At 43.8% G+C, this 12,606-nt stretch overlaps 1 protein-coding gene across 2 annotated transcripts in view; it reads right to left on the reverse strand.

Annotated features, from left to right (window-relative positions):
- Nucleotides 1-1,897: 1,897 nt before the first annotated feature.
- Nucleotides 1,898-12,606, reverse strand: part of LOC306931883 (uncharacterized protein) — a 64,427-nt gene continuing 53,718 nt past the window's right edge. Inside the window, exons 1-2 of one of the 2 annotated variants that reach the window (XM_079513547.1) lie at nucleotides 6,103-6,217; nucleotides 1,898-5,311 (exon numbers count right to left, since the gene is read on the reverse strand). In XM_079513547.1, coding sequence (XP_079369673.1) covers nucleotides 3,863-5,311; nucleotides 6,103-6,135 — 1,482 coding nt within the window. In that variant the 5' untranslated portion in view covers nucleotides 6,136-6,217 and the 3' untranslated portion in view covers nucleotides 1,898-3,862. Of the gene's footprint in view, nucleotides 5,312-6,102; nucleotides 6,218-12,606 lie in introns of those variants that run through there. The other variant, XM_079513548.1, reaches the window with a different exon arrangement.

Consider the following 12,606-nt stretch of genomic DNA (forward strand, 5'->3'; position numbering starts at 1 on the left):
TACTATTACAAAACACACAATCTGGTGTCCAGGGTGGGGATCAATACTATCCATATAATACTACTAATACTACTACAAAACACACAATCTGTTGTGTCCAGGGTGGGGATCAATACTATCCATATAATACTACTAATACTAATACTAATACTAATACTACTAATACTAATACTATTACTAATACTATTACTAATACTATTACTAATAGTAATAATGCATCTACCTTCAATTAAAATAAATATAAAGCAAAACTGTAATCTTGTTCCATTTTGACTCATATCTAATCCATGAACATTATCTGCTCCACGTAATAATGACTGTTGAAGATACAGTACTGTAGTTCAGTGTCCATCATCACATCCTAATACACAACTGTGTGTGTGTGTGTGTGTGTGTGTGTGTGTGTGTGTGTGTGTGTGTGTGTGTGTGTGTGTGTGTGTGTGTGTGTGTGTGTGTGTGTGCGTGCGTGCGTGCGTGCGTGCGCGTGTGTGTGTGTGTGTGTGTGTGCGTGTGACTGTGAACTAGTTTTTTGTCCCAAATATACTGCTGCTTTCCAAACTGTATTCACAACAAACACACAGTGCATGACTGTATACAAAACAGAGAGAGAGAGCGAGAGAGAGACAGACAGACAGACAGACAGACAGACAGACAGACAGACAGACAGACAGACAGACAGACAGACAGACAGACAGACAGACAGACAGACAGAGAGAGAGAGAGAGAGAGAGAGAGAGAGAGAGAGAGACAGACAGACAGAGAGAGAGAGAGAGATGTAATGGTTGAATCAGTTGAAGAGCTATAGGTTACCATGAGTCACTAGGGCAGTATTCTTCTGTCTTATCAGCAGGCTTTTATCTGCTATCTATCAGTCTGGGCTGGTGTGCAGAACTGTGCATGGGGCCCTGCAGTGACACTCATGTAGTCCATGGTGCCGCGCTACAAGCTTGTAGATCTGCTATTTTTGAAAAATCGTGAAAATGAAAAAATTCTGTTATTTTTTCACATGGATGCATATTGCATTGCACCCATTTATGGATTATGGCAAAATGAATATACCTGAAGTAACCAACATCAGAATAGCAGTTTGATGCTAAGTGTGGTGCGCTGTGTGAGTTCTGAGAGGATCAGACATCAATATGCCGACATACTGTATGGAAGAATATATCAAAAATGCCTTTGAGGAATGAAGTCTTATATCAAAGTAAGAGTGACAAGGACCCCCTGATATGGACCTTTTTTAAGAGTAATGTATTCAAAATGTAAGAAGCTATAGGCCTGAATCCTAATTTATATTATGCAGTAGTAGTAGTAGTAGTAGTAGTAGTAGTAGTTCCCCCCCCCCCACCCCTTTTTCCCCTCACTGTATACAGGGTATGTTTCTTATTTTCCCTTTATGATTCATTCCTGTTCTGTTCTTTGACTATATAGAAGTGTCTATTTGTACGTCTCTAAATGTTTTGATGAATTGAACAAGGTGGACCCTCTTGTAAACAAGTGTAATGCTTAATTGGGTCGTCCACACAGTTAACAGTCTTTGTATTGAGTTTGTGCTTGAAATGTACTGAAATTCTGCAAACTGTTAATAAATATTTCAATCAATCAATCAATCAAAGTAGTAGTAGTAGTAGTAGCAGTAGTAATAGTAGTAGTAGTAGCAGTAGAGAAATGTTCAGCATATGAAGATGCTTGTGATTCCAAACAATATTAGTGTTTGAGACATGGTATTTTATCATTTGCATCTAGCTAACGGAGTCTGTCTCTGGGAAGCACGGGAGACATATATGTTGTTGTTTTCTAATATTAGCATTGCATATCAAAGTAATTACGAGAGATTGTAAAGGGTTTGATGGTAAATGGAGATTCAGTCAAACAGCAAAAGGAGACAAACACAATCTCACAATCTATTTTGTTCTTTAATTGTAGTTTAATTTCTCCCTTTCAGGTCATTAAAAATATAACATTCTTCTTCTTTTTTTTTGTTTTCCTTTTTTCACAAATTCTCACATTGGTTTTCACATACCTTGGAATAATTCTCCATAAATAAGTACAAAATACATTTGTTTCTTTTAAAACACAAATAAATATCAGAATAAATATATTAGTTTAAGTTCTATACAATTAAAAAATAATAATAATGCAAATAAGCCGACCAACAACCAACCATAACAACAGGAATACTGCGGTGTCTACAGTGCCCTGGTGCCGATAGGCTTGTCTCTGACCTTCAGAGTTTGGAACCAACCAGGGTTGTCAAGAACATTACGCAACCGAAAAGAAAAAAAAAGGGCGTGTTGGCGACATGGTGAGAAGGGGCTGCAGAATGCATTCAGACCGTCAAGACGTTTACTGATTCCAAACAAACGGCTTCTTTCTGTCTGTAAGAATGTAGCACGGACTTGATCTTTAAAGACGTTCCGCCCCTTTTCAAACACCATTCTGAACAACACACACACACACACACACCCCGGGTCTCTGAGAGAATGGCAATGTCTCACAGGCACACGCACACACACAGACACACACGCACACGAACACACACATATGGGGACCGTGACATATAGTGAACTAGCACCATTACTCAGGGTCTCCAGGCACCATGGCGACCATGCCTAATGTCCCCCCCAGCCCCAGCATGCTGTACACGGAGCACACCGAGCCATGCATGCTGTACACGGAGCACACGGTACTAATCCTTTAGAGTTCATTGCACTCTTTGGAGTTCAATAAAAACGCTTAAAAGGGGCTGGTTGTGCAACGCAGGGCTCGTCCTGGACATACGGCATGGACACAGTGAAGTGTAAAGCTTTGATTTGAATGCTACAGGTAGACAGACGGTCTCTCCCGCCCCCCCCCCCCCCCCCCCCCAAAAAAAAACAAAAAAATAAAAAAATAAAATCAACCGTAAAGTGCATATCACAGATTGAATGGCATATCGAACAACAGTGACTCATCCGAACCGAGGTCACGTTGATTTTTCAAAGGCTATACAGATAAAACTGTCCATGGAACTGAGTTGAATGGAAAATAAATATATATTTATAATGTCAATAATATAATATTCTTTTGTTGAATTTTTTGTATCAAAAAGTTGTGTAGGAACTACGAAGAGTGTTAATTTGACTCTGAAAAACCCACTTTCATCTTTCAGAGTTAAAGGAAGCGGTTTTACGAGTTCAATTACCACCCAGGATTTTTACTGTGTATTATGAAACCAGTTTAAAAAAAGAAAAAAAAGAAAAACTAAAACTAAAAACTAAACCGTAAATACCATTCCGGTGTAAACCCTAAGCAACAACGACTACACAGTGAAAATCTGAGTGTTAATTTTTACTGGAGGTTGAGATTAACACTGAAGATTTGAGTTGTGTGGGACGAGAGGGGAATCATCTTTAGAGAAGAGGAATTAGTATCAATACTGATAAAAAGCCCCACAGCCACTACAGGACTGTCAATCAGCCACTACAGGACTGTCCATCAGGCTTGAGTCCCGCTCAGTATCAAAGGAACTGGTCGTCATCGAGGCCTGCAGAGGATCCAATGTCTCATGGAAGACCACATCATACACAACATGTAAAAAGAGGCTACACAAAAGTTACTAAAGTATAAAAATAGATTCTGATAACAGCTTGGGTACCAAAACAATGTCAACAATGTCTTCCTGCAATTAGGCTATAGTCCACGACCAGTTGTAGTTTTTTTTACAATGTACATTAATTAAGTGTTTGTTGCTGTGTCATAAATGCCTGACGGGGTTGTTGTGAACAGTTCTGGTTCTAAGAGAGAGCAAGGGAGCGAGTGAAAGAGAGAGAGTCACAGTCCTCCTCTGTTTGGTTCTGTTGGGTTTGTGCTGGGTTGGGTTCTAGTCAGACAGGGACAGGCGCGCAAACACGGTGAGCCTCTTGCCGGCGGCGCCGTCGAACGTGGGCGACTCGGTTCCGCTGGAGCCTCCGCTGCTGCTGCTGTAGCTGTCCTCCAGGGAGTCCTCGGACGAGAAGCGTTGGAGGCCCCCCGGGGCCACCCCGTGCTTCATGAACCCCCCGTGGTGGGAGGAGGAGGAGGAGGAGGCGGTGGTGGTGGACCCAAACAGCCCGCTGAGCTCCTGGTGCTGGTGGTGTCCGTCTAGCTCCTGGTGCTGGTGGTGTCCGTCTAGCTCCATGGAGGCGGCGGGAAACGCTCTGCCGCCTCCGGGGTTCAGCGTCGGGTAGCTGGCGTTCCCGTGGCCGCCGCACACACAGCGCGAGGGCTTGGGCTCCACTATGAGAGGAATGGCGTGGATGTCCCCGGTGCTGGCCCGGGTCCGCTGCTGCTGCTGCTGGTAGCGGTGGCCAAACTGGAACGCCATGGCCGCGGCGGCCTCACGCTGCACGCCGTCCACACCGAACATGGGCGACAGGAGGTCGGCGGGCGGCGGGGATACGGAGGGCGCGCGGCTGAAGCCCAGGTTGGGGTCGTTGTTGAAGGACGGAGGCATGCAGGACGTGGGCGGAGGGGAGCTGCGCGAGGCGCCGAGGAACCCCGCGAAGCTGACGCTCTGGCGGAGCTGGTGACGTGGGTTCTGGCCCGTGGCACCGGCCGACAGCCGCTGGTTCTGGAACTTCCCGGCCCCCAGGGAGACGCCGGAGGCCTTCTCCTCGTGGATGAAGTGGCACCGCGTGCCGTAGGGACAGTAGCCGAAGTTGTAGAAAGTCCTGCAGTGCTCCGTCTTGTACTTGGGGTGCCGGAAGAGGCCGCGGAGCTCGTCCTCGCCGTGGGCAAACTGGCACTTGCTGCCGTACTTGCAGCTGCCGCTCTCCTGGAAGCCGCGGCAGAGCTCCGTCTTGTAGCGGTTGGAGGGCAGCAGGAACGGCGGGACCTGGTTGGTGAGGGAGGAGGAGGAGGAGGAGGAGGAGGAGGAGAGCGGGGGGAAGCCCGGCGGGGGGGCTACACCCCCCCCAGAGGAGGATGAGGAGGAGCAGGAGGAGGAGGAGGACTCCAGGCCCTTCAGACAGGAGCCCAGGGAGGTGAGGAGCAGGGCGCTGCTGCTGGACTCCGTCAGGCTCATGGAGCGGTCGGCCCGGAGAGGCAGCTGCGGTCTGGCCAGCGCCGCCGCCCGGCTCCAGATGTCAGCGGGCCAGAAGTCATCGTCGTCGTCGTTGTTGACGTGCTCAGTGCTGAGGCTGATGTGCCTGGAGGTGGAGGAGGAGGAGGAGGGCGAGGGAGAGGAGAAGAAGGAGACCGACCGGTTCAACCGACTGGACCCTGGAGCTTTGAGCTGAGGCTGCTGTGGTGGTAGGAAGGCGTCGTCCAGAGCCATGCAGTTCTGAAAGTTCTGTTGTGGAGGAAAAGCAAAGAAAGAAAGGATAAGAATAAGGCGGGTGTTCGGTTCACTTCTAAAGCCAACAGGTTTACATACTTTTAAAAAGAAAACGACAAGTTGTGGAGTGTTTTCCTCCACAAACAAAAACAACGACGTTCTCAGGAATGTTTCTATTCTCTACGGGATAAAATAGAGATTATATTCGACAAATCCTTTCATACTAAAAGGCTAGGAATATGTAGAAAAGACATATAAAGTTACAGTATTGAACACGGCCGGTGACCTACATATACAGTACAAATAGTACTAAACTAAACTATTTTGTCACTTATTGTTATTTGAACACCGGAATCTCTGTAAAAGCAGCGTTTCCATTTCCAGTGATATATCCTGCATGCATAATGAAACATAATGAAACGCGTTACAGAACGCTGTACAGAGATATGCTAACGCTGTGGACGTGTCAGGACTAAAGTACAGTACAGTACAGTACGGCGTAGTTTCACAATATCTGGAAATTGGCAAACAGCACTCGATGAATCACGGAATCTAACATCAATTCGTTCTCTAGGCCTATTTTAAAAACAAACCAAACAGACAAACAAACCATAGGCTGTGACATTATGCAAGGCAAACAAATAAACCCATTTAAAAAAAAAAATACATATATATATTTTTTTGACATTCATAGAGTATTCATTCTTTCTACATTATCTAGATATCTTCATGATATATCTAGGCTGGATAAACAAACGTTTACCCCCCCCCTACCCCCTCCCAAAATAAAAAACCCTATGACTCACCCGTGTGAGAATGTTGTCTAGCATATCGGACATGCTGTGTACTCCCTTAAAAAAAGGAAAAAAAAGAAAAAAGAAAAAAAAAAAGTATTTTCAAGTATATCTCTCCGTGCTGAAGGCTGTGTGTGTGTCCTCCTCTCTAGTCCCAGACTGAAGTGAAGTTAATGTGACTGCACCCCATCCACAGCCTGTATTTATACACACACACCACACAGCTACTCCTCCCCCGTGTGGGTGTTTCCCTTCCCGTACGAACGAACCAACGTACTCCCCTCCCTCTCGGGTTTCAAATAGCTGGGCCTGCTCTAAGGGCTCAGATAGGGGGGGGTAGGTACTAGTAAAACACTGTGTGTGTGTGTGTGTGTGTGTGTGTGTGTGTGTGTGTGTGTGTGTGTGTGTGTGTGTGTGTGTGTGTGTGTGTGTGTGTGTGTGTGTGTGTGTGTGTGTGTGTGTGTGTGTGTGTGTGTGTGTGTGTGTGTGTGTATTTTTAGCCTTGTGTGAAATGTTTCAGTTTCACAGGCAGGCCCCGGCAGCAGCACTCATGAAGCTAAAGTGATCTTATTTACATGGTAGTGGAATTGTTTTCATACCCCGTGTAGTATAGGCGATAGTACTGTACGATAGTACTGTACGATAGTACTGTACACGTATTATTATCAGTGTGGTGGAAAGTTATACTATTAAAGTACATTTACTTAAACACTAGTACTTAAAGTGCAATTTTGAGGTGTTTCCAATACTTTTTTACTTCTACTCCACTAAATCTCAGAGCCAGAATGTGTACTTTTTACTTCTACTCCACTAAATCTCAGAGCCAGAATGTGTACTTTTTACTCCACTACAATTATATTTGAAAACTTTAGTTACTATAGTTACTTTGTAGAGTTTAATTTTGATTAGAAAACATACATTATAGCCACTTCAACCCTATACACACTGTACATCTCAGTCATTTGAAAATAGCAGATCTACAAGCTCACGATGCGTCGCGACGCGACGCATTGTGAGCTTGTAGATCTGCAATTTTCGAAAGATTTTGTACACATTTTGAACTTGTGAAAGTTGTACTTTTAAGTACATTTTGATGCCGTTACTTTTGTACTTTCTACTTGAGTACATTTTGAATAAGGGACTTATTAAACTTGTAACGGAGTACATCTACATTGCAGTATTGATACGATTACTTAAGTAAAAAAAACATTTGAGTACTTTTTTCCCACCACACTAGTAGATTAGTAGATCATCTCAGCTGCATGTCTCTCAGTTTCACACCTACAGACACCCAGGTGTTATTGTTGACATCAGTGCTTCCCAAAGTGGGGTCCGGGGACCCCCAGGGGGTCCTTGAGGGAGTTCCAGGGGGTCCCCAGCTAAATGATAGTCGGGAAACCAAATGGACCCTTATGGGTCTGTAACTCAGAGAGTGTACAAATGGTTCAAATGGTCCATTTGGTTCCATTTGTACACTAGCATTGATCAGAGTTACATTAGCATTGATTTTTACAATATAAATTGGGGTCCCAGAGATAGAAATGCCATTAAATGGGGGTCCGTATAGCCTGTTGCATATCAAACTGTGGTTGAAAATGGTTGAAGATCACTGCTAGAGCCGTAAAAGAAACCTTCTCGTTTGGGGGTCCCTCATGGCATACCATTTCAAATGGGGCGTTCGCAGGCTAATTGGTGTCAATTTGGGAGTCCTTGACGTCAAAAAGTTTGGGAACCACTGCTTTACATTTGCCAGGAAGACTATTTCCGACAACAGAGGCTACAGAGTACTCTGTGAGCTACAGTACCAGCCACCAGCTACAGTTGGGTGCCACCGATATTGTCCCTTATCATTTGACCCATTTAGGCCTGACCTCAAAATTTAAAAAAAATCCTTCTAAATCCTCCAGTTTTCTGAAATAAACATTTTCACGATTTTCAAAAATAGCCGATCTACAAGCTCGTAGCGCGCCACTCGGTGGCGCGCTATGAGCTTGTAGATCTGCTATTTTTCAATAGCTAAATTATAACATAATGTTTAAAACACCAAAAGGGGTTCCCGCCCCAAAATGGGTTAACTGTCCTTTTGCGCAGATCACGCAAACCTCAGCAAAAAGAAAAGGACAATATCGATGGCCTCCAACTGTATAAGATCTTTCATGTTGCGTGATACTGTAGATCCAATCTACTGTAGATCCAATCTACTGTAGATCCAATCCACATCTGAGTACATTCCCTGTGTGTGCTGCTGCCGCGAGGGCCTCCTTTATGATGATTTACTTCTATCAGCAACGAGAAAATCTAGTCTTGTTGTTTACCAGAATAGATAATGTGCATGTAAGCCCTACAGCAGTTCCTCTTATTTTTTCCTCTGGTTTCTAGCGCTGCATGAGACCGACAGCTAGAGCTCGAATATTCCAGCGCAAAACCCACTAAAACAGTTATTACCGCAGGGGAAGAGAGCAGAATGTATATCGATTATTAACAAGGAAACGTCTAGCCTAGCTACAGCCCCGACTCCCTGAGAAGAAATACAGTCGTGCAAAATATCAACACCAAAAGCAGGGCCAGATTAACACCTCTGAGGACCCCTGGGCACTGAAGCTCGAAGGGCCCCCCCTTCACACGCGCGCAACATTTCTGCTGTTTCGGAGCCGTTTTGGGGCAGTTTTTATTGCCGTTATATTGGCCTATTTCCGGTCGCCTACCCCCCCAGAGTGACAGCCAATCTAGCGCATTGTTGCTGCTTCACACACAATTGCACTTTTCAGCTGCCCTTCTCACCAACAATAAAACACTAATCTTTTTAGACACCATTTATTTAATTCGGATTAGCAGGGAAATGTTCTGTGGAGCCCAAGGGCCCCTGGTGCCCAAGGGCCCCTGGGCACGTGCCCCAAAGTGCCCATATGGTAGATCCGGCCCTGACCAAAAGACAGAGAAGCAAAATGAAGACATTATGCTTTCGATATGCTCTCGCATGTGGTCCATACAGACAGTGTACTGTGTACAAGAACACACGTCCCTGCACATTTTGTAGATGGAAGTTGCACAATATGTTTTTGTCAATAATTCCTAGAAGCGCCTCAAAACGTTGTGTACAGTACGTAAGGCCTATAGTGTACCGTACCGTACCAGACAGAATGCCTTCCATGTTGACCCAAACCTCCCAAAAAAAAAAGCAAAGTTCTTTGTTTACCCAGGGTGAATGGACTAAGCTCGAGATGCTTGTTTACAGCCAGACCCTGCTCATAGAACATGTCATGGTAGGGGTTCAATGCCTTGCTCAAGGGCACTTCAGCGGTGGTAATTTGAACGTGCCGGTCCGGGGATTCGAACTGGCGACCTTCCGGTAACAAGACCGCTGTTTTGTTAACCCATTTAGACCTGATGTCGAAAAAAACAAAACAAAAAAAGTCTTCTAAATCCTGACATATTTTCTGAAAATATCTATGTTTCCGTATCAGTGGTGCTCAATGTCATGTCAAGGACCCCCAAAAATCATCTGTAATTGGCCACCATTGGCCACCATTGGCCAAGCTCGTAGCGCGGCACCGAGTGCCGCACTACGAGCTTGTAGATCTGCTATTTTTAAATAGCTAAAGTAGAACAGAATGCTTAAAACTCCAGAAGGGATTCCCGTCCCAAAATATGGGGTTAAGGATTCGCCGTCATGTTTGCAAATAATTCCTCCAGTACCATTAAAATGTCCTAGTATTAATTTAAACTGCAGTAAAAACAGAACACATGACCACAGACTTCAACAACAACAACAACAACAACAACAACAACAACAATAATATACTTACTGGAGTGTCCATTTATTCTTAGTTTATATATCACCCCCCCCCACCTCTTCTTATTTTCATCTTTGTATGCCTACTTAATATGCACTGCTGTCTTCATCAGAATATCACCTCATCATTATTATAATGTCTTGGTAAAGTATTCACTGCTGCCATGCATTAATTCATCCATTCATTCATTCATTCATTCATTCATTCATTCATTCATTCATTCATTGCTGCTGCCACACGGTTTATGTTTTGTTTTTGTTTATAATGTTCGTCATAATTGAGGTTAAAAAAAAAAAAAAAGAACTGGCCACCAAGTGAGCCTTGAAATGTCAATGATGTCATCATTGCCTGGTGGTCATTATTTATTATGCTTTTAAGGGCGGGAACCCCTTTTGGTGTTAGCATTGTTATGCTTTAGCTATTGAAAAATAGCAGACCTACAAGCTCGTAGCGCTACGAGCTTGTAGGTCTGCTATTTTTTTTTAAATCGAAGAACGACTGACATAGAAACATAGCTTTTTCAGAAAACTGCCAGGATGTAGAAGACATTTTTTAGAATCTGATCTCAGGTCAAAATGGGTTAACTTCGTGCGGACCGCAGTGGAAATGAGTCCGTGACTTTATGCATTCCATGACTCTACAGTACAGTACTGGTGCATGCCAGCTGCTCTTTTAATTGCAGTGTATGCACGTTTACCGTTTACTGAACTAAGCTAAAAGTAAACATGGTGTTCTTTTTGAAAGCAGGATTTCCTTGTTCCTCTTTCTATGGTGACTATAGAGAAGGACGGGCATTTCTTTGGTTGTTTTGGTTTTGAAAGATTGTCAGCTGAGTGTGTGTGTGTGTGTGTGTGTGTGTGTGTGTGTGTGTGTGTGTGTGTGTGTGTGTGTGTGTGTGTGTGTGTGTGTGTGTGTGTGTGTGTGTGTGTGTCTGTGTGTGTGTGTGTGTGTGTGTGTGTGTGTGTGTGTGTCTGTGTGTGTGTGTGTGTGTGTGTGTGTGTGTGTGTGACATACATTCCCACTAGGAGAGCCGGTTACCGTAACACAGCGTGGGGTGTCATGTTTCAGTTTACTGGTCTTATGTTTTTGTGTGCAGGGCCCAAACACGGAAATCTTCAGAAAACTGTGCATGGATCATCATTACCAGATCTCATTTTGGTTAAGTGTTATTTGGCTGGAGTTAGTTGCTTAGGTATTATATACTCACGTTAAAGTCAATGAAAAATACAGTGAAATCTGCTGATACACATGTGTTTACTTTGAACAAACAACAATCAAATAATCAATGATGGACCCTGCAGTCAATATTGTATTGAACCATTTGACCCATTCTGGACTGGGAACCCATCTTGGGGTTCTGTACAGTATGTACAGTATTCAAACTACTATATACTACTATATATACTACTATATAAATATTTGAGGTTTTTCAGAAAATTTAGGTAAGGATTTCGAAGGCGCTTTTTTTAGAATCGGCCTCAGTCCAATTAGGCCTGACGTCGAAATAAAAAAAAAACGTTCGCTCTGAAAGAATATATTATACATATTCAAAGATTTGTGCCGCATTTTTACGATTTTTCAAAAATAGCAGGCCTACAAGCTCGTAGCGCGCCACTCGGTGGCGCGCTACGAGCTTGTAGATCTGCTATTTTTCAATAGCTAAAGTATAACATAATGCTTAGTTAAAACACCAAAAGGGGTTCCTGTCCAGAATGGGTTAACAAACAATGAAGTCATGTAGGTATATAATATATACTGTACTAAAATATAATGAAATATAAGGGTATATATCCTACATGGTGTATTTTGTTGATGTGTTGAACTGTTGATATCTGATCAGATGCGGTTAGTTTCTGTATCAGTTGCTTCACCTGGTGAGTCATATACTGTGTTCTGCCCTGATGACTGAGGCTCGTATATGTTATGAAATGATGACTTCCACACGTGTGCTCCTTGCTTTACTGGCAGTAAACATCATGCTTATGTTTACGGCAAGAGGTTTCCCTCTCTCTCTCTCTCATGTTTACTGCAAGAGGTTTCCCTCTCTCTCTCTCTCATGTTTACGGCAAGAGGTTTCCCTCTCTCTCTCTCTCTCTCTCTCATGTTTACTGCAATAGGTTTCCCTCTCTCTCTCTCTCATGTTTACTGCAATAGGTTTCCCTCTCTCTCTCTCTCATGTTTACTGCAATAGGTTTCCCTCTCTCTCTCTCTCATGTTTACGGCAAGAGGTTTCCCTCTCTCTCTCTCTCATGTTTACGGCAAGAGGTTTCCCTCTCTCTCTCTCTCTCTCTCATGTTTACGGCAAGAGGTTTCCTTTACTGCAAGAGGTTTCCCTCTCTCTCTCTCTCTCATGTTTACGGCAAGAGGTTTCCCTCTCTCTCTCTCTCATGTTTACTGCAAGAGGTTTCCCTCTCTCTCTCTCTCATGTTTACGGCAAGAGGTTTCCCTCTCTCTCTCTCTCTCTCATGTTTACGGCAAGAGGTTTCCCTCTCTCTCTCTCTCTCTCATGTTTACGGCAAGAGGTTTCCTTTACTGCAAGAGTTTTCCCTCTCTCTCTCTCTCTCATGTTTACCATAGATATTAAGAAATAGATGCCTCATTTGCCGCTGCAGTTCATTGGAGCGACGTGTATCCCAATGAAGGCGGAAGTGCAGTGCTGAAGGCTTTTTTTTTTTTTTTAACAAATCTTTATAACAGTCATGACCGTATACATTACAATACA

Source organism: Electrona antarctica, assembly GCF_951216825.1.
Source record: "Electrona antarctica genome assembly, chromosome: 11".
Classification (NCBI taxonomy): Eukaryota; Metazoa; Chordata; class Actinopteri; order Myctophiformes; family Myctophidae; genus Electrona; species Electrona antarctica.